Source organism: Urocitellus parryii, chromosome 12 (assembly GCF_045843805.1).
Source record: "Urocitellus parryii isolate mUroPar1 chromosome 12, mUroPar1.hap1, whole genome shotgun sequence".
In the NCBI taxonomy this organism is placed as follows: domain Eukaryota; kingdom Metazoa; phylum Chordata; class Mammalia; order Rodentia; family Sciuridae; genus Urocitellus; species Urocitellus parryii.
In genome coordinates this window covers 54,694,831-54,722,052 of record NC_135542.1, presented here as the reverse complement: position 1 = coordinate 54,722,052, position 27,222 = coordinate 54,694,831, and the positions used below count along the sequence as shown (strand labels likewise).

General features: G+C 35.7%; 1 protein-coding gene across 7 annotated transcripts in view; it reads right to left on the bottom strand.

Moving 5' to 3' along the window:
• Lclat1 (lysocardiolipin acyltransferase 1) overlaps window positions 1-27,222 on the bottom strand; it is a 195,961-nt gene that overhangs the window by 92,309 nt on the left and 76,430 nt on the right. For all 7 annotated transcript variants that reach the window (XR_013342297.1, XM_026408752.2, XM_026408834.2 and 4 more), the window contains 2 exons: window positions 18,779-18,947; window positions 1,235-1,433 (listed from right to left, as the gene is read on the bottom strand). Coding sequence is in view for 6 of the 7 variants with exons in the window: in XM_026408752.2 (XP_026264537.1) it covers window positions 1,235-1,433; window positions 18,779-18,943 (364 nt within the window). In the remaining variant the exon portion in view is untranslated. The remainder of the gene's footprint in view (window positions 1-1,234; window positions 1,434-18,778; window positions 18,948-27,222) is intronic.

Here is a 27,222-nt window from a genome sequence, read left to right as displayed (position 1 = left end):
ACTATTATTTATATCCTTCCAAATGTTGGTCCTCAAAAACTACATTCACTCCCTTGAAAATAGTTTATTTCCTCTTTCAGAGTAAGATATTTCAAACCCAATCAATAAATGGGCAAAGGAACTGAACAGGTACTTCACAGAAAAAGAAATACAAATGGTCAAATATATATGAAAATTGTTTAACACCTCTAGCAATTAGAGAAATACAAATTAAAAATACACTGAGATTTCATCTCATTCCAGTTAAAACGGCAATTATCAAGAATATAAGTAACAATAAATGTTTGCAAGGATGTGGAGAAAAGGTATGCTCATACATTGCAGGTGGGACTGCAAATTGGTGAGATTACTCTGGAAAGCAATATGGAGTTTCCTCAAAAAACTAGGAATGGAACCATTTGACCCAGTTATCTCACTCCTCACTATATATCCAAAGGATTTAAAATCGGTGTACTGTAGTGACAGCCACATCAACATTTACAGCAGATCAATTCACAACAGCTAAGTTTTGGAGCCAACCTAGGTACCCTTCAACAGATGAATGGATAAAGAAAATGTGGTATATATACACAATGGAGTATTGCTCAGCATAAATACGAATGACTATGACAACTGCAATAAATGGATGGATCTAGAGACAATCGTGCTAAGCAGAATAAAGCAGTCCCAAAAAGCCAAAGTTCGAATGTTTTCTCTAATAAGTGGATGCTAACCCACAATAAGGGGGTTGGGGAGGAGAAGAACAGAAGTTCTATAGATTAGCCAATGGAGAATGAAGGGTAGGGAGTGGAGAGAGGAAAAGGAAAGCAGAATGAATCAGACATCATTTTCCTATGTACATGTATGAAAACATCAGTGAATCCTACTATCATGTACATCAAAAGAATGGGGTCCTAACTAGAATAAGATACATTCCATGCTTATTTAATTATATCAAAATGTACTCCACTATCATGTATAACTAAAAATAATAAATAAATGGATAAGTAAAATATTGCAAATAAACCCAAATAATTGAAGTAAAAAAAGAAAAAGATACTTCAAAAAGTGAATACAGTCACCTGGCATAACAACTCTATTAGGGAAAAAAAAAACCTGGGGTTATTTTTGTCCTGGTGAGCAAAAAAATACAAATGGCTTTAATAGTGAGTTTATCTTACTAAGTTATAGATTTACAGTGGGTATACACATGTACAATGAGTGTACCACTTAAAATAATATGTGAATAACCTACCAAATCCAGGAACACTTTTGAGACTGGCTTTGAGACAAATTTTCTCCAATCGGAGGTAGCTGTATCTAATCAAACAATTCCACAGGAACATCCAGTCCATTCTCGTCCGGTGGTTCATGATAATAACACTTCTTTCTCCAGGTACAAATGCATCACCTGTTATAACCACTTTTACACCAAACATGGTCTCCAACAATGCCTAAAAAAAAGAAATACTGATATGTATACCAATTTAAAATTGTAATTTTTCCATAGATAAGTTTTATCATGTCCAATAAGTATATCTTATGATTTCTTATTAAAGTGTTTTTCATGATTTTTTATTCTATAATAAATAGGTGGGGACGGAACTGGGGGTAGGGTTTAAATCTAGAAGAATGAAAATATAAAGTCCTATTTCTAAGTGCTACGCATTTAAATTTCTAGCAATTTCCTAGTTTAAAAAAAAAAGGTAACTGTCCTTGAAATCTTCAAGATATAGATTAAGCTAAAAAAAAAAAAAAGAATCCAAAAAATGACAGATTCCATTGTGTAATTTCTTAAGGATATATAATATTATTACATATTTCTTCCTAGGAAGGACAGTCAACAAATCTTAACACTAGATATAGAGCTGAAGAAACAGAAAATTAAACTTTTCATTTTATACTTTTCTGCACAATGACCTTTTCTTAATCAGAAATACATCTGTTTAATTTTCACAATACATAAAGAATAAAGTAATTATGTCTAAAAATGCTACTGCCCTAGTACCTGCAATAGTTCCTGGCATACAGTAGACACTCAAATATTTGCTAAAATTGTTCAATTCACTTTTTAAATGGCCATGAATAAAATACATATGAAATATTTAAAAGAAAAACATATTACAGATGAGTTATTTCAAGTAAATAACAGATAATAAGAAAAATTATTATTGATTTTAATCTTTTTTTCGCTTTTTTGAGATTGGGTCTCACTATGTTGTCTAGGTTCATCTCTAAATCCTGGGCTCAAGTGATCCTGCCACCCTAGCCTCCCAGTAGCTAGGAGTACTGATGTGTGCCACCATGTCCAGCTCAATCTCTTATTAAAATTTCGAATTATTTATATGTTACAAATGTAAATAATGTTAGAAATCTGAGAAAGTTTTTCCAACGCAGATAAAAGGTAAAATCAAAAGTTCACATAGGCAGATATCACAATGACCTTTTCAAAGTACACCAAGTAAGCAAACTAAGGTATAGTTAAGCAAGATGGATGCATTGGTGATCACCTGTAATCCTAGCTACTTGTGAGGCAGAGGCAGAAAAATCATAAGTTCAGGCCAGCCTGGGTAACTTAGCAAGACTCTGTCTCATTAAAATTAAACAAAATAAAACCAGGCTAGGAATGCACTTCAATGGTAGAGACCTTGCCAAGAAAGAAAAAAAAAAAAAAGAAAGACAATAAACATGGAAGACACAAATATGTTGAAGGAAGCAAGACAAAAAAAATCATATATAATAAATATCTATTTATAAGACTTCCTTAAAAAGTAGGATATTTTAGAGCAAAATACATAGACAATAAAAATTACAAAGAACAATAAGGAAACAACTATTTCAAAAGTCATTTTAGAGGCTACTTCTACCCAAAAAGAAGGGCATTTTAACTAGGAGCCCAGGTAATCTGCTGGTAGGCAGGCAACGTACTCTAATACTTGACCTGGTTTATAGTTACAATTAAAATTATTTAACATTAACATGTGCAATTGTGTTTTATTAACTTTCCAGTATGTTTGTAATATTCCACAATAAAAAGTACTTTGTGATACAACAAAATAAGACTTCAAAAGAGAAGGAATAGGATCAAGGCAGGGGGAAGGTAAAAATAATATTAGCTAAAAAAAATACTAAAAAAAATAAGAAGTTAGAAATGTTTTACATCCCTATGGTTCTAAGAGTCAGAATGTCAACATCATGACAGAGGAAAACAAGATCATTTGGTTTAAACCTAACTCTGGATATCCTACAGGAGCCTGGTTAAGTTACTTTCCCAGGGCTGAGATTCACTCTAGGGCACAGATATTTAAATTGGCACCTATCATTTCCTAGAAGGGCAGCCTCCAACAGGTCAATACACACACAACCTTCTTGAAGTTGTGTACAAAGATATGTGAGTATGTACACAGGTACCTTGCTATTTGAATGCCTGCTATTTTCATCAAACTCCAAGTATCTATAATGACTCAAATAATTATCACTTTTACTCCAGAAAGTCTCCAGGAAGTTAAGTCACTATATGGAAGACTTCATGATGAAGAAGAACATGGCAGGGTCCGCCAGACTTGGGCCCACAGCAAGAAAATTTTTTTTTCTACTTGTGAGTACAAAGGGCCATCAACTTTTAATACACATCACTGAACTGCAGGTCTTGGCCCACACTGTTTTGTGTGAAGTCATTATGCAAGGTTAATCTGGCCTAATTCTACTCTACTTCCCAAATATGATATACTTTTCAGTCTTTCCAAAGAATTGAAATGCAAAAGGTCCTTTACTTAATTGGTAGAAAGAGGAAGTATAAATTCTGTGTTGCACTACTGAAAAGAACTAAATATCTTAAGCCTATACACCCCAAATTCAACTCTAAACCCTTATGCACAATTTCTAACATAAGCCTCTCATGGATCCCAAACAATCTTCCTTTCATTATGAAAAACGTCAAAATAAAAAACCCAAGACTATTTATAGAGGAGTGTCTCATACAGCATTCTCTTACTCGACACACAGCACTCTATCAGAATATGACTGAAAGTTATATATAGCCTTTTATGAAGCTTGGCTCTCAAGCTCACATTAATCATTTTTATTACTAAACAAGACATATCTAGTCAGTATTACTTACAGCTCCTGCAAAAGCAGAAAACAAATATACTACACAGAATTAAAGTTGTAATGTTTGTAAAGAACTCCAGAATTCAAATAATCCAGATTAAAAGACTGGAAAAGAAGACAATAACCTCAAACTTTCTCGTGGTTGTTTTATTTCTAATGAGGAAGAAGAAGGCAATTTCAGCAGTAAGAAACTAGTATCAATCTTTCAAATTTTTATAATGTTTTATTTCTTAGGAATAACAAGTCTCATAACGTTTGCCTAATTGATTACAAGACTTCTCCTAGCATTACATATATAGAAGCAATTTCTGAGGACCTTTTATGTAGCACTACTTACTACCTTCAAATGTATGTAAACACAAAGATGCAAGTACCTCTCATAATCAAAAGAATACTTTGCCATTATGATCCTTGCTGTCATTTATCATTCCAATGGATCTTTAGTCTGAGATAAGAACAATTCCATAGGGCTACACTTCTTCTCTCCAAGTTTACTTTGGCTTTTTAGATTCAACTAAGGCCCAGCTAGCTGAATTCCTAGCTAGTATTTAAGGTCTTGGAATCCCAAATGTGAAGTAGCCACTTTCTTAACAGTGTAGACATAAATCATATTCAACAACCTGTTTTTATTGAACATTTGTTCTTTTTTTTTTTTTTAATTGGTCGTTCATAACATTACATAGTTCTTAATACATCATATTACACAGTTTGATTCACGTGGATTATGAACTCCCCCTTTTACCCCATATACAAATTGCTGTATCATATCAGTTTCCCTTCCATTGCTTGACATATTGCCTTTCTAGTGTCTGATGTATTCTGCTGTCTGTCCTATTCTCTACTATCCCCCCTCCCCTCCCCTCCCCTCCCCTCCCCTTTTCTTTCTCTACCCCTTCTACTGAAAATCATTTCTTCCATTTGTATTATCTTGTCTTGCCCCTCCTTTCCTCTTATATGACATTTTGTATAACCCTGAGGATCGCCTTCCATTTCCATGCAATTTCCCTTCTCACTCCCTTTCCCTCCCACCTCTCATCCCTGTTTAATGTAAATCTTCTTCTCAAGCTCTTCGTCCCTACCCTGTCCTTGTTTACTCCCCTTATATCAAAGGAGTCATTTGGTATTTGTTTTTTAAAGATTGACTAGCTTCACTTAGCATAATCTGCTCTAATGCCATCCATTTTCCTCCAAATTCTATGATTTTGTCATTTTATAATGCAGAATAATATTCCATAGTATATAAATGCCACATTTTTTTTATCCATTCATCTATTGAAGGGCATCTAGGCTGGTTCCACAGTCTTGTTATCGTGAATTGAGCTGCTATGAACATCGATGTAGCAGTGTCCCTGTAGCATGCTCTTGTTAGGGCTTTAGGGAATAGACCGAGAAGGGGAATAGCTGGGTCGAATGGTGGTTCCATTCCCAGCTTTCCGAGAAATCTCCATACTGCTTTCCAAATTGGCTGCACCAATTTGCAGTCCCACCAGCAATGAACAAGAGTGCCCTTTTCCCCACATCCTCTCCAGCACTTATTGTTGTTTGACTTCCTAATGGCTGCCAGTCTTACTGGAGTGAGATGGTATCTTAGGGTAGTTTTGATTTGCATTTCTCTGACTGCTAGCGATGGTGAGCATTTTTTCATGTACTTGTTGATTGATTGTATGTCCTCCTCTGAGAAGTGTCTGTTCAGGTCCTTGGCCCATTTATTGATTGGGTTATTTGTTATCTTATTGTCTAATTTTTTGAGTTCTTTGTATATTCTGGTTATTAGGGCTCTATCTGAAGTGTGTGGAGTAAAGATTTGTTCCCAGGATGTAGGCTCCCTGTTTATCTCTCTTATTGTTTCTTTTGCTGAGAAAAAACTTTTTAGTTTGAGTAAGTCCCATTTGTTGATTCTATTTGTTAACTCTAGCGCTATGGGTGTCCTATTGAGGAATTTGGAGCCCGACCCCACAGCATGTAGGTCGTAGCCAACTTTTTCTTCTATCAGATGCCATGTCTCTGATTTAATATCAAGCTCCTTGATCCATTTTGAGTTAACTTTTGTGCACGGCGAGAGATAGGGATTCAGATTCATTTTGGTGCAAATGGATTTCCAGTTTTCCCAGCACCATTTGTTGAAGATGCTATCTTTCCTCCATTGCATGCTTTTAGCCCCTTTATCAAAAATAAGATAGTTGTAGTTTTGTGGATTGGTTACTGTGTCCTCAATTCTGTACCATTGGTCCACCCGCCTGTTTTGGTACCAGTACCATGCTGTTTTTCTTACTATTGCTCTGTAGTATAGTTTGAAGTCTGGTATCCCTATACCGCCTGATTCACACTTCCTGCTTAGTATTGTTTTTGCTATTCTGGGTCTTTTATTATTCCATATGAATTTCATGATTCTTTTATCGATTTCTACAAGATATGCTGTTGGGATTTTGATTGGCATTGCATTGAACTTATAGAGAACTTTTGGTAATATCGCCATTTTGATGATGTTAGTTCTGCCTATCCATGAGCAGGGTATATTTTTCCATCTTCTAAGGTCTTCTTCTATGTCTTTCTTTAGGGTTCTGTAATTTTCATTGTATAAATCTTTCACCTCTTTTGTTAGGTTGATTCCCAAGTATTTTATTTTTTGGGGGGATATTGTGAATGGAGTAGTTGTCCTCATTTCCGTTTCGGAGGATTTGTCGCTGATATACAGGAATGCCTTTGATTTATGCGTGTTGATCTTATATCCTGCCACTTTGCTGAATTCATTTATTAGCTCTAATAGCTTCTTTGTAGACCCTTTTGGGTCTGCTAGGTATAGAATCATATCATCTGCAAATAGTGATAATTTAAGTTCTTCTTTTCCTATTTTTATGCCTTTAATTTCTTTCGTCTGTCTAATTGCTCTGGCCAGTGTTTCGAGGACTATGTTGAACAGAAGTGGTGAGAGAGGGCATCCCTGTCTTGTACCAGATCTTAGAGGGAATGCCTTCAATTTTTCTCCATTCAGAATGATGCTGGCCTGTGGCTTATCATAGATTGCTTTTACAATGTTGAGGTATGATCCTGTTATCCCTAATATTTCTAGAGTTTTGAACATAAAGGGATGCTGTACTTTGTCGAAAGCTTTTTCTGCATCTATCGAGATGATCATATGGTTCTTATTTTTAAGTCTATTGATGTGGTGGATAACATTTATTGATTTCCGTATATTGAACCAACCTTGCATACCAGGTATGAATCCTACTTGATCATGGTGTATAATTTTTTTGATATGTATTTGAATCCGTTTCGCCAGAATTTTATTGAGGATTTTTGCATCAAGGTTCATTAGAGATATTGGTCTGTAGTTTTCTTTCTTTGAAGTGTCTTTGTCTGGTTTCGGAATCAGGGTGATGTTGGCCTCGTAGAATGAATTTGGAAGTTCTCCCTCTTTTTCTATTTCCTGAAATAGCTTGAAAAGTATTGGTGTTAGTTCCTCTTTAAAGGTTTTGTAAAACTCTGCTGTATACCCATCCGGTCCTGGGCTTTTCTTAGTTGGTAGTCTTTTGATGGTTTCTTCTATTTCCTCTATTGTTATTGGTCTGTTTAGGTTGTCTATATCCTCCTGGCTCAATCTGGGCAGATCATAAGACTCAAGGAATTTATCTATGCCTTCACTATCTTCTATTTTATTGGAATATAAGGATTCAAAGTACTTTCTTATTATCTTCTGTATTTCTGAAGTGTCTGTTGTGATATTGCCTTTTTCATCCCGTATGCTAGTAATTTGGGTTCTCTCTCTTCTTCTCTTCGTTAGCATGGCTAAGGGTCTGTCAATTTTATTTATTTTTTCAAAGAACCAGCTTTTAGTTTTGTCAATTTTTTCAATTGTTTCTTTTGTTTCAATTTCATTAATTTCAGCTCTGATTTTAATTATTTCTTGCCTTCTACTTCTTTTGCTGTTGTTTTGCTCTTCTTTTTCTAGGATTTTGAGATGAAGTATGAGATCATTTATTTGTTGGTTTTTTCTTTTTTTGAGGAATGAACTCCAAGCAATGAATTTTCCTCTTAGAACTGCTTTCAATGTGTCCCAAAGATTCCGATATGTTGTGTCTGTTTTCATTTAACTCTAGGAAGTTTTTAATTTCCTCCTTGATGTCTTCTAATACCCATTGATCACTCAGCAACCTATTGTTCATTCTCCAGGTGATGCTTGATTTTTCCTTTCTTCTTTTATCATTGATTTTCAGTTTCATTCCATTAAGATCAGACAAGATGCATGGTATTATCTCTACCTCTTTGTATTGTCTAAGAGTTGCCCTGTGACATAGTATATGGTCTATTTTTGAGAAGGTTCCATGTGCTGCTGAGAAAAAAGTGTAGCAACTTGATGTTGGGTGGTATAGTCTATATATGTCAATTAAGTCTAGGTTGTTAATTGTGTTATTGAGTTCTATAGTTTCCTTATTTAACTTTTGTTTGGAAGATCTGTCCAGTGGTGAGAGAGGTGTGTTGAAGTCTCCCATGATTATTGTATGGTGGTCTATTAGACTCTTGAACTTGAGAAGAGTTTGCTTGATGAACACGGCTGCACCATTATTTGGGGCATATATATTTATGATTGTTATGTCTTGTTGGTGTATGGTTCCCTTGAGCAGTATGAAGTGTCCTTCTTTATCCCTTTTGATTAGCTTTGGCTTGAAATCTACTTTATTAGATATGAGTATGGACACTCCTGCTTGTTTCCGTGGTCCATATGAGTGATATGATTTTTCCCAACCTTTCACCTTCAGTCTATGTACATCTTTTCCTATCAGATGCCTCTCCTGTAGACAGCATATTGTTGGGTCTTGTTTTGTGATCCATTCTACTAGCCTGTGTCTCTTAATTGGTGAGTTTAAGCCATTAACATTTAGGGTTATTATTGAGATATGGTTTGTTCTTCTATCCATATTTGTTTATTGATGTTACTAAACCTGATTTGTTATCCTCTTTGACTACTTTCCCCCTTTACTGTCCAACCTCCCATTGTTGGTTATCAATGTTATTTTCCATTTCCTCTTCCTGTAATGTTTTGCCAAGGATTTTTTGAAGAGATGGTTTTCTAGCTGCGAATTCTTTTAACTTTTGTTTATCATGGAAGGTTTTAATTTCATCTTCTAACCTGAAGCTTAATTTCGCCGGATACACGATTCTTGGTTGGAATCCATTTTCTTTAAGCGTTTGAAATATGTTATTCCAGGATCTTCTAGCTTTTAGAGTCTGTGTTGAGAGATCAGCTGTTATCCTGATTGGTTTACCCCTAAATGTAATCTGCTTCCTTTCCCTTGTAGCTTTTAAAATTCTCTCCTTATTCTGTATGTTGGACATCTTCATTATAATGTGTCTAGGTGTGGATCTCTTATGATTTTGCACATTCGGCGTCCTGTAGGCTTCTAGGATTTGGGATTCTGTCTCATTCTTCAAGTCTGGGAAGTTTTCTTGTATTATTTCACTGAATAGATTGCTTAATCCTTTGGTTTGGAGCTCTGTGCCTTCCTGTATCCCAATGACTCTTAAGTTTGGTCTTTTGATATTATCCCATAGCTCTTGAATGTGCTGCTCATGGTTTCTTAGTAGACTTGCTGAGCTATCTATGTTCTTTTCAAGTTGAAATACTCTGTCTTCATTGTCTGATGTTCTATCTTCTAAGTGATCCACTCTGCTGGTAGTATTCTCAATTGAGTTTTTAAGTTGGTTTATTGTTTCCTGCATTTCTAGTATTTCTATTTGTTTGTTTTTTATTACCTCTATCTCCCTGTGAAATTGATCTTTTACTTCCTGGATTTGTTTGTCGATGTGATCTTTCATTGTCTGATTTTGCTGTCTCATGTCTTCCTTGAGACTCCAGATCATCTGAAGCATGTATGTCCTGAGCTCTCTATCTGACATTCCATCTGTTGCAGCTATTACCTCTTCTAAAGTTGAGTTGACCTGCATTGCCTGTGGTCCTTTCTTTCCTTGTCGTTGCATACCACTGGCGTTTCTTTCTGCTTGGTGAAATTGTTGTGTCTTTGATATTTCCCCTCTATTTATTTATATTGCTCTTGTATAGTTGGAAAATCACTCTTGCAGGGCAGGTAGTGGTTGTGATCCTCCTCCAATTAGTGTGAACCATCTACCATGCTGGCAGGCCCTAGGTCTGCTTTGCTGGTCGGTCAAAGTTCCACCTACTCAGCAGGCGCCAGGGGCACCTGTGTCACTCCGTAGGTTGCTGGGCCTAACCTCCCGATGGGTTGCAGGTTCGCCTCGTTTGCAGGCTCTGGGGGAGGGGCCGGTTCCGCCCCTCAGCAGGCTTTGGGCCCGCTCTGCTGTTGTTCACAGTCCCCCAACTACCTGCAGACACTGGGGGAGGGGACGGGCCTAGCCCTCGGCCGTCCACTGGACCTGTCCTAGTGGGTCCGGTCCGCGTTCCCTGCAGGCGCGTGTATCTGCTGTCACTTGGCTGGTTGCTGGGCCTGACCCGCCCGCCCGTGGCTTGCAGGTTCGCCTCGCTTGCAGCCACTGGGGGAGGGGCCGGTTCTGCCCCTCAGCAGGCTTTGGGCCCGCTCTGCTGTTGTTCACAGTCCCCCGCCTACCTGCAGACACTGGGGGAGGGGACGGGCCTTGCCCTCAGCTGTCCACCGGACCTGTCCTAGTGGGTCCGGTCTGCGTTCCCCGCAGGCGCGTGTATCTGCTGTCTCTTGGCTGGTTGCTGGGCCTGACCCGCCCGCCCGTGGCTTGCAGGTTCCAACATTTGTTCTTTCTAGCAGTGGAATTCTATCAGCAGGCTGTGAAGAGACCTGTGCCCTGCAGAAAGTTAGGAAATGACCTCTAAATTCCTTATTCATGATTTATGATAAAGAAACTGAATGAACCCCAAGTGATTTTCATAGTCCTCATACTTAGCTAACAATCAAACTGTTGTTAAGACACAGAATATTCAGAAGTAAAAAATTATCTGGGCACAAGCAGAATTTGACCCTGATAGTATTGAGTATGTTAAGCAGAACTGTTCAAAATTGAAATAAGCAAAGACATGTATTCTCCACTATAGAAATGTTCAAAGAAAGACTGAATATTCACTATGTAGATTGACCTAGAGGGGACTCTAATAGACAAAGGTAGGTTATACTAGGTGACCTCTAAATCATCTAACTCTAAGATTCTAGAGGGTTTTATTGTTATACCTCATTTAATACAGAAAATGTGCTCCTTAGAAACAGAAAGGAAAAATCTTACCAACAAAATTATTTTAACATATAATGGAAGCTTATAAAAGAGAAGATCATTCTGGAATTTTTTCTGTGAAGCAATAAGTACATTTACTTTATTTTTAATGGAAAATTATTTTTAAATGTTTGGAATTGTTTTAAGAAAACATACCTGTGTGGGAGAAAAAACTGCATTTTATGTTAAATTCATTCTGAGTTAAAAAATGTGCTTAAAAGAAAAACTCCTTTAGCACCTTGTAAAAGTATGAAATAAAAGGTGATAAAAGACACAGTTGTCAGTTTTTCTCCATTTTTTCAAGAGATGTTCACTAATTTTAAACTGTTACATCAATTAGTCTGTACCACAGCTCTAAGGGATTTGACTTCCATAAATTTCTTAACTAAAAGATTCTCTCTGCCTGATATGCTATGACTAATCAAGTAAAAAGTTGGGTAATATAAGTTTTTCAAATACATACCAATGTTTCCCCCTAGTACTAGGGATTGAACCCACGGTCACTTTACCACTGAGCCATATCCCCAGCCCTTTTTATTTTTTATTTTGAGACAGGGTCTTAATTGTGTCATGCCTCGCTAAATTGCTGAGGCTGGCCTCAAACTGTGATTCTCCTGACTCAGGGTCCATACTCACTGGGATTAGAGGCATGTGCCACCGTGCCCAGCAAAATATGTACCAATTTAATAGTATAGTGATAGTGAATGCTACCTATGTGTTAAGTTCTCAACTCAGCTGATAAGACAAAAGTCAGGAATAGCTCAATATATCATCAAAAATCTCTTTAGAAAGGTGCCTCATAAGAACTCAGCATACTATATAGTTCAGTCCAGCTCAGCTATTATCTTCCCAGTTGAATCAGTCTACTATTTCTCCAGCTGACCACCAGATGAAGTGATGATTTGCAGGCTGCTGTACACATGTCTACCTTTAGCTGGGCATGGTGGATCATTCCTATAATTCCAGAAACTTGGGGGACTAAGGGAGGAAGATCTCAAAGTTAAAAAATAAAGGCAACCACGGATATAGCTCAATAGCAGTGACCTTGAGTTCAATCCCCAATACATCATCATCATCATCTTCTTCTTCATAATAACAAATCTATCTTTAAACATAAGAATAATACTCAACCAACAACTACTCATATGTCCCATGTCATCTCCCTTGAAATAGGGAATATTCCCTCTCTTCTTATTTGCTTTTCCTTTAACCATCTTAGTGCATTTAACTATAGTTATATGCACATATGATGCAATTCTGCTCTGACAATAATGCTATAAGAAGTAATAGGAGAAGCAGCTATCATAAAATTTGTCCAGTAATTTTTTTCTATTAAAAAAAAACAGCATTTAAATGTTTTAATTGTGTACAGCACTGTCCAAGGAAAAAAAGACATCTCCCAGATTGTAGTAAAGCTTTTAGCTGCTCTCACTAATGCAGTTAATCAAAGGAGTTATGTACAACTTGCTATGTAAAAGGTATGTTATTCACTCGTCTAGAAGGATGGTAGCTGGCTCTTGGGTTCTTCCCTTCCCTACTTCCTACAGAGTGGGGCAAAGAAGTGGCAGTGACCTAAGCTCGACTATGTAGAAGAGAAATCATATCAGGCTGAAGGCCAGAATAGGTGAAATACTAAGAAAGAAAGAATCTGAATCCTTGGACAATGTCAGGGAGCAGACTCTTCTGACCTGGAGTTACCCATGAATATAATCCAACTTTTTTTTTATAATCTATTATATTAAATATTCTTTGAAACAGAGGTTTAGGTTAATCTCTAAAACATAACAGAGTAGCAAATATTTACTGTATAGTTACCAGATGCCAGGCATTATATTTAAAAGGCTACATATTTACTATCTCAGTCATCACAAAAAACTCTGAGCTAGTTGGGTTAATATCCCTTTTTAAAGAAATGAAACAGAAACTCAGGAAAAAAATCTCCTTTAGCACCTTGTAAAAGTATGAAATAAAAGGTGATAAAAGTCAAGTTCAAATGATTAGAAGATGCTAGCAAATATGTGTTCCCTAAAAAAGTCAGACTGACAGGACACTCCAAAGCATTATAATTGTAATCAATTAGAATGTGGTAACTACAAAAATTTCTCAAAACTCTCAAAATTTTTACAAAAAGATTGGAACAAAAAAAATGCAATTCATAATCAAATGATTATATACTGTGTAAAACTGATGACATTAGAAAAATGAAGTATAGTAGCAATACAGGACTACCTCCAAATGCTTTAGAATTGTCTATACAGCACTAATGGGGAATAGAACTCAGAGATAATCTATTCCAATTTCTTATTTTATAGATTTTGAAACAAAAACTGAAAAGTTAAGTAAATGAAGAATCAAATTATCCAATAAGACATGTCTCTGGTTTTATAATAACTATAAAGATAATTATTAATGTGCTTATTTTACTTAATATAATATGGAAAAACATGATCTAGAAGGGCACTGAATCACTGAAGGGCCTCAGTTCCATGGCAATTGGTGTGGGTTTGTTCGTAGTAAGAAGAGTCATGATGCTCTCTATTCATTCATTGCCAAAGTGGCCTTAATATCATCCAATCCATAAAATCGAAATAGAAAATATCAACAGGACAAACCACTGGTGTCATGCACTTGCTTTGAAATCCATCTTCAGGTCAAGGAGTTGAAGTAAGCTAAAGTAATAGAATAAAATGAGTATCTTATAATCAAATGGTATGTTTGAGAGCTGGAATAAAAAGACTGGACTTCATGTCTTTAAAGTAGATTTTTAAATGCAACTTAAAATTCATGTCCTGGAAAGTCAACTTTTGTTTCTAATAAAGATAAAAGTCTTAAGAGAAAGAAGAGAAGGAAGAGAAGGAAGAGAAGGAAGAGAAGGAAGAGGAAGAGGAAGTGGAAGTGGAGGAGGAGGAGGAGGAGGAGGAGGAGGAGGAGGAGGAGGAGGAGGAGGAGGAGGAGGAGGAAGAAGAAGAAGAAGAAGAAGAAGAAGAAGAAGAAGAAGAAGAAGAAGAAGAAGAAGTCTTTCAGTTAAATGAAAGCCAGAAAATAAATTAGTTGACCTATTTAAATCTACTTAAGAAACAGTGGATGAATATTCAGAAATCCCACCAACTACTTTTGCAATCCACAAAAGTTAAAACACAAAAGATCATTCTATTAAGAAAAGGGGGAGGTGGAAATTCTGCAAGAATAAGGAGGATGGCTTCTGCTTCCAGCTCTGACAGAGTAAAGGCACTACACTTATCATCCAGATGATTAGAGGAAAATATGGTCAAAGTGAATAATTAGGTGAGGAATCTCAAGAAAGTAACAGGACCAATAAAGGACCCAATATAAATTCCAAAACTTAAAAGCATAGTATTTTAAATAAAAATCTAGTAGATGAACAAAACAACCAACTTGAGATGACAGAAGAATCACTGAACTTGAAACCAGATCAAGAGATTAAATATAAAAAATAGATATGAGGCACTGGAGTCATAGCCCAGTCATAGTAGAGCACTTGCCTAGCATGTATAAGGGTACTGGGAGTACCCTTTGCTGGTTCTGGGTTTGATTCTCAGCACCACATATAAATAAATAAGGATTCACTGAAAACTATATAGATGTGAGGAAAAGAAAAGGGAAAACATAAGTCTTGGTGACATGTGTGACAATATAAGCAATCTAACAAACATGTAATTATCACCCAGGAAGGGGAGGACAGAGAAGACATGGAGTAGAAAAATATGTGAAGAAATAATGATCCAAAATTTCTCGATTTAGAGTAAGACAACCAACCAACAACATAGAGAAATATAAGACCAATGAAACATATACAACAATTTAAGTAAAATTACAGGTGGACACATCATGATTAAATTGCTGAAAACCAAAAAGAAAAAGATTTGTTAAAAGTGGCCAGAGAAAAATGACATTATATAAAGGAAGCAAAAATATACAGACAATACCTGATTTATCAGAGGGCCGTGTCCTCATAAACCTATCATATGTTGAAAATGCACTAAATTCACCAAAACTACTGACTCTCACAGCTTAGAGGCACAATTCACTACAGAGTATCAGTTTGTTTACTCTTGATATCACATAGCTAACTGCAAACCATGGTTCACTGCTGCTGCCTAGAATCACCAAGAATATCATACTTTATATCACTACCTCAGCAAAAGATCAAAATTCAAAATCTGCTATAGGTTTCTACTGAATGTGTACTGCTTTCAAAATTGAAAACTCTGCTAGGGCAAGTAGCCACACCTTTTGGGGCCTTGCCTGTACAATTGCTAGCCTCTTGTGAAAGGGCACATACATGCACCCTGTGGAATCTGAGGACCTGTTTAATCATTCAGGTCATTCTGCCCTTTTTGGCCTGGCACTACTAGAGGAAGCTCACATAGCAGCTAAATGATCCTTGGAGCAGCTCATGAACACATGCACAGCACTGGAGACATGATATGTCCCCCTGTTAATTTATACAGGAAGGTGGTAGACCCCCTTCTGGAACGTGAGGAGGGGACTGGGAGTACCCTTTGCTGGTTCTGGGTAAGCCACCCACATTCCCAGGATGAATTTTTTCCACAGCCCACCCACACACAGGAGGGTGGATTTATGTCCTTATATGGTTTGCCTCCTTACAAGGTAACATTGGTTCCATTTCACCTTTTCTTCTCCCAACCTTGCTCATTTATAGCTATCTACCTATGCTAACAAAAGAAAAAATTACAAATGTAATTAGGAAATATCTTAGGGGCTGCAGATGTGGCTCAGTGGTAGAATTATTGCCTCAAATGTATAATGTCCTGGGTTTGGTCCTTAGCATGAAAGCAAGCAGGCAAGAAAGCAAGGATGTAAGGAAGACCAAACAATAAAGAAAATACCGCATGGAAATCTGTGAGATGCAGCTGATACACTACTTAGACAGAAAATGTATATCTTTAAAATTGACACTAGAAAAGAAAAACAATTATATTAAGCTTCCATTTTAATAAGCTAAAAATAAATTAAAAAGCAAGTTAGACTAAAGAAAGGAAATCAATGAAATAACACAAAAAAAAAACAACAGAAAAATAAAGCCAAAGTTGGTTCTTTGAGAAATTAACTTCTGACAAATTTCTGTAAGGATGTCTAAGTAAACAGAAGGAATTATCAAAACCTGAAATAAATAAGGGGATATAACTATAGAACCTACAGATATTAAAAGGAACTAACTAAAATGAACAATTTCCTACTTGTCTCACCAAAATTTTTGAAACAAGAAAGAGAAGATCTGATTAGGCCAACATCTGCTAAAGATAGTAAATTCATTATCAAAATTCTTTCTACAAAGAAAATCAGTTAGACAGTAATTCAATGAGACATAAGGGTGAAAAGAAAATAATTTACACACTTTCAAAAACAGGAAGAGTAAACACTGCACAGCTCATATCATGAAATCAGCATAAATTTTCATACCAACTTGAAACTTTATGTTTATCCATTCATCTAACAAATACTATTAATATGTACCATGTTCCAGGTAATTAAGCAACCTGTCTTTGGCTTCTTTAGCAAGAGAAATTTTTCTGTGACTATTTCTTGCAAATTTCTCTCTTCCATTATAAGTGAACCACTCAATTACTTACACTAATTTACTAGTTTATCAGTTTCTCAGATATTTTTTTGCTCAAATCAGGTATTCCCTAGCTTGAAAGAACTTAAAACTTTCTTCTTCTGGAAACCCTCATGAGGCACCATGAACTTCTTTAAACTACAGACTGCTAAGGCTCCATGTGATTCTTACAGGTCCTTGAAGGTTTTCTATCACATAAAGCCCTAAAATTAGGATTTAATCTCCGCTCTACTTAAATAATTTGCTTATACACGTGACCTTGGGCAAATAACTTAATTCCTCAAAGTTCCTAATTCCTTTTCTGTAAAATGGGGGTAACGGTAGCACCTGAAACAAGGCCATCCTCTTTAAGCACCTGGCATGTCAACAGCTGTTATCATAATCACCCCTGGATTTTTACTTTGATTTTTTTTTCCTTTTAACAAAACCCTCTAATAATTTTCTTTATATTTGAGTTAAATATACAACCATACTATGGTTATTTATTATCTACCAGCATATTAGCATTCCTATCTTTGTGCCTGCAGGACAAATTTAAGTATAGAAAATAGGAAAAGAGGGAAGAGGAAGGAGGGACAGGACTGCTTACAGTTTAGCAGAATAACAATTCGTAAAACATATGTAAATAAAAATTTATATATATATTTTTTTAAATATATGAATAAAAAGATAAATAACTTGTAACAAGGGATGAGTGTACTTTATAACATTATTCACCATAGGATTAATCTTTAAAACATGAAGAGTACACTGTAAATGATTTATTAACATTCAATTTACAGGAAACTTTTTTACTTACTCCATCAAGGTAGGAAATCATACCAACCGCTGTTTCTGGAAATATTTCCCAATCAACCTCCACCTGAGGGGTCTATATCATTAGTATAACTTTCCTTTCTACAAACATCACATGGGCAGACAGTCTGCCTGCATCCTGGGGGGAAATAGGCAACTAAATTAAAAGAAAAAAAAGTAAAAAAGATCATTCCCCTTCTTGTTTTCTTTTCCAGGTGTTATACCCATCGCCTTTCTACCAAGACAGATCAATTAACTCAGCAACATTAAGTTCCAGCTGTTGCTCAGGAAAAACAAGGAACAGAACACTCTGAATATTAAAGGGAAAGGCAGCAACCCATACCTCCCTCAATTTGGAGAAAAGGTTCTGCTAATTAGCAGTAACAGAAAGGATTGAAGCTATTTCCCAGTCCCAGAGAAGCAAAAGTGTGAACTGGAATCCCACAGAAAGTTATCAGCTCTGGATCAGAGGGAGATGTGCTCACAGCAGTGTGTGTGACCGTACTCAGAATACCTGTGTGTTCTGAGACTCTACTGCCCATTTGTATGCACAGTGACCATACAAATGCTGTTAACCCAGTATGATAGATAAGAAATCACCTTACTCCTAAATTTTGTGTATTCCTAATTCTGCTATTATTGGGAAGAAGTGAATCAATCAGATCAATATCACAAGTTTGAGAGAAAAAGTGTGGTATATGAATCTTAATTTATAGAGTACAAAGTAGCATACAAAATAAGCATAGAAATTCTCCATCCATACTTTTAAGATTTGTGCATTCTACTATAAGTAAAATACACTTCAAAGATGGAAAATAAAATATAAAATTAATAAAGAATATGGAAAAAAAGCTCTTAATTTTTAATATGGTTCTTAATTAGGTGTTTTATTTTAAGGACATGAATTAATTTTATTCACTCCAGTTTTTATATTTTCCCTTTTTTAAAGTTTAGCATGTCTCATATAATATGAAGGACTTATGCTTCTTCTACAATTCAATGCTGACTCTAATAAAAATTAAATCAATGGGTTGGCTCCTCTGGTCTAAGTGGATAGCCTCTTTCTGTGGAGTAACTTACCACAGGTAGCGTGAGCCAGGTGGCCACAAGGCGGTTGTTGATCCAGCGATACCAGGATGGGTTTACAAACATCAAGGGTAAAAAGGGACCCAGCATGAAAATGCTTCCAAAAAAACTTCCCCAAAACAGAAGGAGTATAAAGTAAATCCCTTTCCATGACACCATGATTCTGAAAAACATAAAAAAAAAGACATTTTGTTACTATACATTTAACTACTCAAATTCTATATCAGCATGATGCACATAATAATTTTTAATTACAGGGCTATTGAGAGGTTCTGATAAAGGATATAAGAGCCTGAATTTCATAGAGATGACCCTCCAATACATTCTACATGTCTAACAACCACTAGTACATTAGGAATTGATACTCTTAATAGTATATGCCTGATTCCAGAACAAAATTGTCTAGTTAAGGAGCCTTTTTTATCGATTAGTACTGGGTGTAAAGTGGTATGCTATCGTCTCTGGGATATTATCTAACACAAAATCTTAAAATATTCCAGAGCTTTTGGTTACCCAGAAGTAGAAATACTGAACAAAGAAGTGCAGAATAGCTTCCTAAGGTCAGGAAACCTAAAAGCAATAATTTTTTAATTTTTTTTTAATCTAGGAATTATCCTTCTTACATTAGATTATAAAATAATACCTTTGGACACTAGGTATTAAACTGGATCTTTATGAGCTGCAGGAGTAAGGAGAAGTCAAGATTCTTCAATAAACTATTTACCAAAGGATTACTTTAAGGGATCCTCATAACTAGAACATAATGTGGATATTATAAAACAAATGGTTAGAAACACTATTTAAAATGAAAAATCAAACACTTTTGATTTTATAATCTAAACTACCTTAGAGTAAAAATATTTTTTGCTAAAGGATAACAAAAGTGTCAGAAATATTAGAGTTATGGAAACAACAATGGCCTCAAAATTCATGTGTTTAAAAAGGTATCAAGATCCCAGAAATTTTTAAAAAGAATCACAGCAGGAAACAAATAAAATTTCAAATGTCATGGTGCTTTTTAAAAATGTCAAATAACAAAACAGGTCAAATACCCGTTACCAACACAGAATCAAGTTTATCTGGGTTCCAAGCGTATTTTAAAATCTCTACCAATACCTGACAGTGTGTATACAAAATCCTTCAAAGTACAAACAGAACAAATATCTATTAAGAATTGCTTTTATAACCTTCAGATCTGAACTTTTCAGAAGTGAGGTGAGGGAGTAATGGTGAAGAAAAAGATTGCTGGGAAATGGGGCCAAACAACTCCAGCTCACCCAGGGCTTGAAGAGGTCTATGTTCTAGTACATCCTACACTTCCTGTTTTCTGAGTCTCAGGTCCTTTTCCTGGCACTAAAAGAAACTATAAACAGCTCCTCCCCAATCTTCAATTTAACTTAATCCCTTTGTATGGGAAAGAAAAAACAAAAACTTTTAAATTCAGTATTTTCAACACCTGTCTTCCCCTAACAACAACCATAATCATATTCCTGTAATACTTCTACTATTTGAAAAATCCCTATCTTTTTCTATCTGCTGGTTTTTTCCTGCCAATCAGCCAACAGCAAGCTTTCTGTCTAACACTGGCTCCTCCCATCCCTGCAGCAACACTTCACACTGTGTCCAAACAAGACTGCTTCTGTATCAAAGAAAGGCTCTGGTCTGCGTCTTCCTCAATTATCAATTGATTTGATGTGATTTAAAAAAAAATCAAAGGAATTTAGCTATCTACTGAAATCTTTTCATTGTATAATGATAAAGCTGCAGCCCAAGAGAATATGGCTTTCCTAAATCCACACAGTTAATAACAACCAATCTTTTCTGCCTACTGCTTCTTCCATTACATCATGCTACCTCCTAAGAAGCCAAAATTCCAAGATCCATGTTAATCTTTCAGCATGTATTTTTTTTTGGGGGGGGGGGGGTGTTTACTGGGACTTGAACTCAGGGACACTCAACCACTGAGCCACATCCCCAGTCCTATTTTGTATTTTATTTAGAGACAAGGTCTCACCGAGTTCCTTAGCACCTTGCTTTTGCTAAGGCTGGCTTTGAACTCTATGGATCCTCCTGCCTCAGCTTCCTGAGCCACTGGGATTACATGTGTGCACCACTGCAACCACCATAAGCATGTGTTTAAATGTAGGTTTAAAAGATGTAAAGCGATGTGTCATATGAATATACTGGGATTATTCAAACCAAATCTAATCTAAAATTATTTCTGTATCCTTCTCCTATTTCTTTCCCAAGATTTCAATCATTTGTTCATTTTCAAAGATCAGTAAACATACAGAGATCCATACTGTGCGCCAGGCACTGTGCTAGTAATCTGGGGATGGAACAATGAATACGAGAAATATTGCCACAGCGTTCACAAATCTAATGCGTGAGCTCCCACTCCGGCTTATGAGCTACCACTTGGCTCTGCATTTAACCTAGCTCTTTTCTGTATCTTCTTCCAAGCCTCAAGGGTTTGATGGGTTAACTGGGTTAAGAATTAGCTGCAAATATTTGGAATAGCTGAAATTTTAAAAAACAGAAACAACTGAAAATGCCAACTGCTGTCAGGGATGTGAAGCAACCGGAATTCACATACATTGCTGGTGTGAATATGAAATGGTATAGTAATCCTGGAAAATAGTTTGGCAGTTTTTTAAAATGTTAAACCTATACTTACCACAAAAGCCAGAAAATCCACTACTGAATAACCAGGAAAAATTAAAAATTATTTGCAGAAAGTTCTACATAATTATTTATAGAAGCATTAGTCATAATTGCCAGAAACTGGAAATAACCCAACCATCAGCCAGAGGTGAGTGAATAAACACACTAGGAAATCCATATAATGAAATATTACTCAGCAGTAAAGATAAAATTCCCATACAGGCAGCATTTTAAGTTAATCTCAGATGCAATGTACTGAGTAAAAGCAGCCAGATTCAAAAAATAATTATTTTACTGGACAATCTGGACAAAGAAACCCACAGGGGAGGGAAATAGATCAGTGGTTGGTAAAGGTTAGGGTTGGAAAGATAGTTTGACTATTAAGGGACAGCACAAGGGGAGTCTGGGGAATTAAGGAAGCTGCTGGATTTCCTGATTGCAGCAGTGGTTATAAAAGACTAGACACTGGTGGAAAACTCAACAAAGTACTTTTTGTTTTGGTGCTGGGGTTGAACTGGGGGCCTCGTGCATGCTAATTTCATTGTCTACCACTAAGTTACACTCCCAATCCATCTATACATTTTAAAGTGAATTATGACTAATGCTGCTATAAATAATTATGTAGAACTTTATGCTCTTATGATTGAGGAATTCTATACTTCTGGATTACTTTAATTACAATACTCTAAAATATATCTAGCTTTCAAAATACTCTGGCACTAGTTTATATATTTGATATTCATAGATTTAATAGTCACAACATATATAAGGACACCAAGACACAAAGATGTTAAGTAACTTGCTCAGAGTCACACAGCTAGTAAATGGCTAAGACTGGGATCTGACTTCAAGTAATTTGATGTGAGAAGTCCCCACTCAGTCAGCTACACTATTTGTTTCTCAAGAATATATTGCTTTTGTAATCAAACTCATATTTTAAAAAATAACATGATAACGATGTTAAAATCTAAACCCAAATTTTATTACCTATGCAAAAATTATTCTGAATTTTAGAAACTCACAGGAATTTGGTATGGAAGCATAATGTATCCCTAGAATATAACATACAACATACACAAGGAGCAGCTGAAATGGAATTATCAGTTTCTGATGATGAAAAAGTATGGCTAAATAACTAGTAATAAAATATGTGATCTTTTAAACTCTTTTAAAATAAAAGATAAAGGCCATACCACTGAAAAATAATTGCACAATGCCATTTAACATCATTTTTTACTCATTCTTTGTATAAAACTGATATACTCTTTTTTGAAAAACCCCTGGGAAAAAATAAACATAGATTTAGAATGACATATGCATTTTACTGCCAAAAACAGATACAAAGGAAACATGCTGAAAAACTATGTCTACTTCAAGTTAAAGCCAACAACCTTTCTCCAAATAACCTCTTTTCCTTTAGAGAATTAACGCAATGTTCACTTACCTCACGAATTCATAACACCTTTTGGGGAGGGGTAATGGGGACTAAACCTAGGAGTACTGTACCAGTCCCTTTTTATTATTTTATTTTTTATTTTGAAACACGGTCTCGCTGCATTGATGAGGCTGGCCTCAAATTTGTAATCCTCCTGCTTCAGCCTATTCCACTAACTCACAATGTGAATCTGATTGCCCATGGTATCAAACCATGTGTATTCAAACAGTTGCCACATCAGATAAAAGGCAAAAACAGCATATGAATCAAGACATGGCCCACTTAGGCTTCTTACTCAGTTGCATATGTTATAACTGGAGTATGACAGTATGGGAGGATACTCCCTGGCAGAGCCTAATGGAATCCACTAGGATACGTAGACTTCTCTGCTCAGGTAGGAGCCATATTTTACTTCATAGACTCCTTACTTTATTCATGTAACAAGTCAAGTGTTAACAACTAGTTTTACTCTCAGTGTGCTAGGGAAACTAAGTGCACAAATGAACGAAAGCAATTTAATATATGTTGTAATAGAGGCAGAACAAGTTATGCAACTGGGGTTAAGGGAAAGGGAAGGGATTCAAGAAGGCCTACACCCTTGGTGGATGAGAGAGAGGAGTGGGAATAGAAAAAATATTCCACAGTAAAAAGACAAAAACAAACAAAAAAGGTAGGATCACAGAAATGAAACAGTAAGCTTACATACAGAACTGCTCATTAAATATTACTGAGGTCTACAGGTCTATGGAACACATTCATGAGCTACAAGAAACCACTAGGGCATGGGCCTTTGGGATAAAGTTGTACACAACCTGTTCAGTATTGCCAAGAATAACACATTTAGTATGTTAGTAGAGGTAAGGAAAAAACTAAGGCATATGCCTCATGTTTTAAGATAAGCTGTTAAAAGTGACATCATATACATAAGCATGGACTGGTATACAGATTGGTTTTAAAAGTCTTCTCTGGACTTTGAAACAGACACGGAATGGATCTGTTGACAAAAATGCTGGACTGAGAGATTTTGGTATCAAAGAGGTCTGTGAGCCAGGACATACATAGACCTCAACAGAAGCTCTAACATTCAAATGCAAGATGATCAGGACCACACTACTAAACCTGGACACCTCATCTGTAAAGTAAAGAGGGATACCGGGGAAAAAATTCTAAGGCCTCTACTAATGTTACCAACAGAAACAGAAACAGAAATTCTGAGTATCGGTTACCTTTTGGGCACCTAATATTTCCCTTGCATTTTATAGAGCGATCTTGGCATTTACACATTTGATACTTACACATTCAACTATTTACGAATAATCAAAAGGTCCAAGAAATGGAAGAAATCTGTAATTTTGCTGAAATTCAAAGCTGAATTATGAATAGTGCAAGGCCCATGTAAAAAAAAAAATCATTTTAGTAGTAATGACTCTGGCCAACTGTCCAGCATCCTAATCTTAAGGGGCCTTTATTGTATTCTATCTACTTGGCCACCATTCCTTGGGGAAAGTAAAGTGCTATAGTAGGCTTATAAATTTGAGGTTTCAAAAGGACCCTGCTACATTTCTTAAAGTCAAGTATGTTCTAAAATTCTCCTTTAATCCAAACAAAAGCTTCAAACCTAAAGTATTGATTATATCAGTGGTGGTTATGGGTGAAGAAATGGAGTATCTGGTCCTCTTAACTCCAAGTCCTCAATGCTATTTATAATGATCGGTCAAATAAAGAACATTCCCAGATCAGAACTAGGAACAGTAACGGATTTTAAGGTCCAACAGAAAATAATGAGTAAAAAGTATATGATGAATTTAAAATATTGTACCCACAAAACCAAACACATTATGCTAGTTACATTTCTTGTAGGAAAATTAAAATTAACTTTGCTCAATTATATGTGTATATAACTTAAATACAAGTATAGTTAAATAGATTATTGTATATTTAATATAGTTATTATTATTAAATATTAATATAAATATAAACTCAGGTTAGATTCAACAAATTTTCTCCTAAAACACCCTAAATCATCCTTGGTATATGATATGCTCACCAGTAATCAGTGATACATAAAATTAAAATGAGGTACAATTTTCCTGCTATTTGATTACAAAAAATAAAAATACTTATAACATTTAACATTACCAAGGCTATAGTACAAAGGTCTTTTTCTATTCTGTTATTAAAATTGTACCTTAGTGCCGGCTTTTAGATAAGTGATGAGGTAGAATTTGTCAAAACACAAATGACAAATTTAATTAACAATTATGTTTCAAGATCTCTACCATGCAGAAACACTCACAGAAGTGCATAAAAGACATGGGGTTATTCACTGAAGTATAATTTGTAATACTGAACAGTGAGAGATAACAAAGCCTACCAATAAGGAAAATAGATTGTTCTTTTTTATGGTACTTTTATATAATGGAATACCCAATCATTCACGAGAATAAGGTAACTCCTATTGTCTGGTATGGAAGAATGTCTCTGATACGTTATTCAATAAATAAATAAAACCAATTACAAACTAATATGGATACATGATCTTGTTTTTGTCTTATTAACCCAAGGTCTTTAAAAAATGTATACATTTGTATATTTGTATATGTGAGTACCTGTGTTTCTAGGTAAATGTTTTTAAAAGTTTGATTTTAATAGGGGATATATAAACCCAAGATTACTCTATAAAGAGGATGCCTAGAAATAAAATCCTTTCTTCAATCTCCTTCTATCTTTTTATCTCCTTCAAGGGCTCCCCTTTGGATTTGTCCAACTGGAAATCGAGACTAGCGTTGCCACTGGTCAGATTCCTGGGACAAATAGCAGATCCAGAGGGCAAACAGGAACAGAGTTAACCAAATACAGAGTTAACCAAAATAAGGTTACAAAACACTACCTATAACATCATTACTATTTTTATATACATGCACATTGAAGAGCAGTGTAGCTGGGTTGTAATGTTACATTACGGTTTATTTTTAGATATTTTTGCTTAAATGTATTTCTTGACAAGAAATACATACAAGTGAATGTAAATAAGATAAATAGGCACACTGACACACTCCCAGCAACACAGGAGGATGAGGCAGGATGATTGCAAATCCAAGGTCAGCCTCAGCAACTTAGTGACACTATTTCAAAAATAAAATAAAAAAGAGAATATAAATCAGTGGTAATACACCCCTGGGTTCGGTACTGCCAAAAAAAAAAAAAAAGACAATAGGAATTTTTTAAAAGCTGGAAAGCAGGAAGCCAAGTGTTGACCACTTGGTAGACCTGAAAAGGCATATGTAAGACCACAGAAGAAAACGCTAAAAACACAAGCTGGCAGCATCAGGTACATCTGAACACAAATGGGGATGTATGTGGGTTTAACAAAATGAGAGGGATTCGGTGAAAACTGAGAAGCACATGGATTCCTAGATCCCTTTCTTTCCCTGACCCCAGAATAAATCTGGAAGTTTATTCCCTACAGAAGGTAGAAGGGTGTCTTGCACACTTGAAGGCATTACTACAAACTCTCAGAGGGAGTAAGGGACCATAACCATACTGAATCCTGAATGCAGACACTTCAGATGCCTGGTAACGAGAATATTTTAATCTTAGTTAGCAACAATAGAACTTTCTGCAATAAAAGAAATGTTCAATAGCTCTATTGTCCATGATACTAACCACTATTTACATGTAGCTGATAAGTAATTCAAAATGTACTTAGTACAAATGAGGAACTGAAGTTCTAAATTAATTTTACTTAAACTGAAATAGCCACACATGGATAGTGGCTACCTGTATTGAACACTCAGCTCTAGGCAGAAAATGAACACACTTATCTGGGGATCTGACCAGACTATGAGGAAAGATGAAAATATAAAAACACTGGGAGATTCTGTAATAAACAGTCTACTTAAATCACTCCACAGAGAGGCCAAAATCCATAAGTCTCCCCTATACCCAAGTTTCTGGTTGGCTTGTTAAGGCACCCATATTTTATCAGGAGCAGATAAAAAGGAATCTGAGGAAACACTTAAATAAGATAAACAGAAAATGGGAGACTTAAAGGAAACAAACTACTCTATGACCAAAAAAAAAAAAAAAAAACTTCAAAGAAGACTATCTTTAACATTTTTAGGAAGAAATACTCCATCCAGGAAACCAGAATAGCCTTTCTTATGAGAAAAGTAACTAAAACAAAGAAAGGAAATATTCAGAAACAAAAGAGCAACTGGAAGTTTAAAATAGGCAAAAATGTTTACCAAAATGTTAAAACTTTGTAACTGCTAGAAAATAAAGCTGAGAAACTCCCCTATAAAATGTCAAGCAAAAAGTAGAAAGAATTTATGAGGCT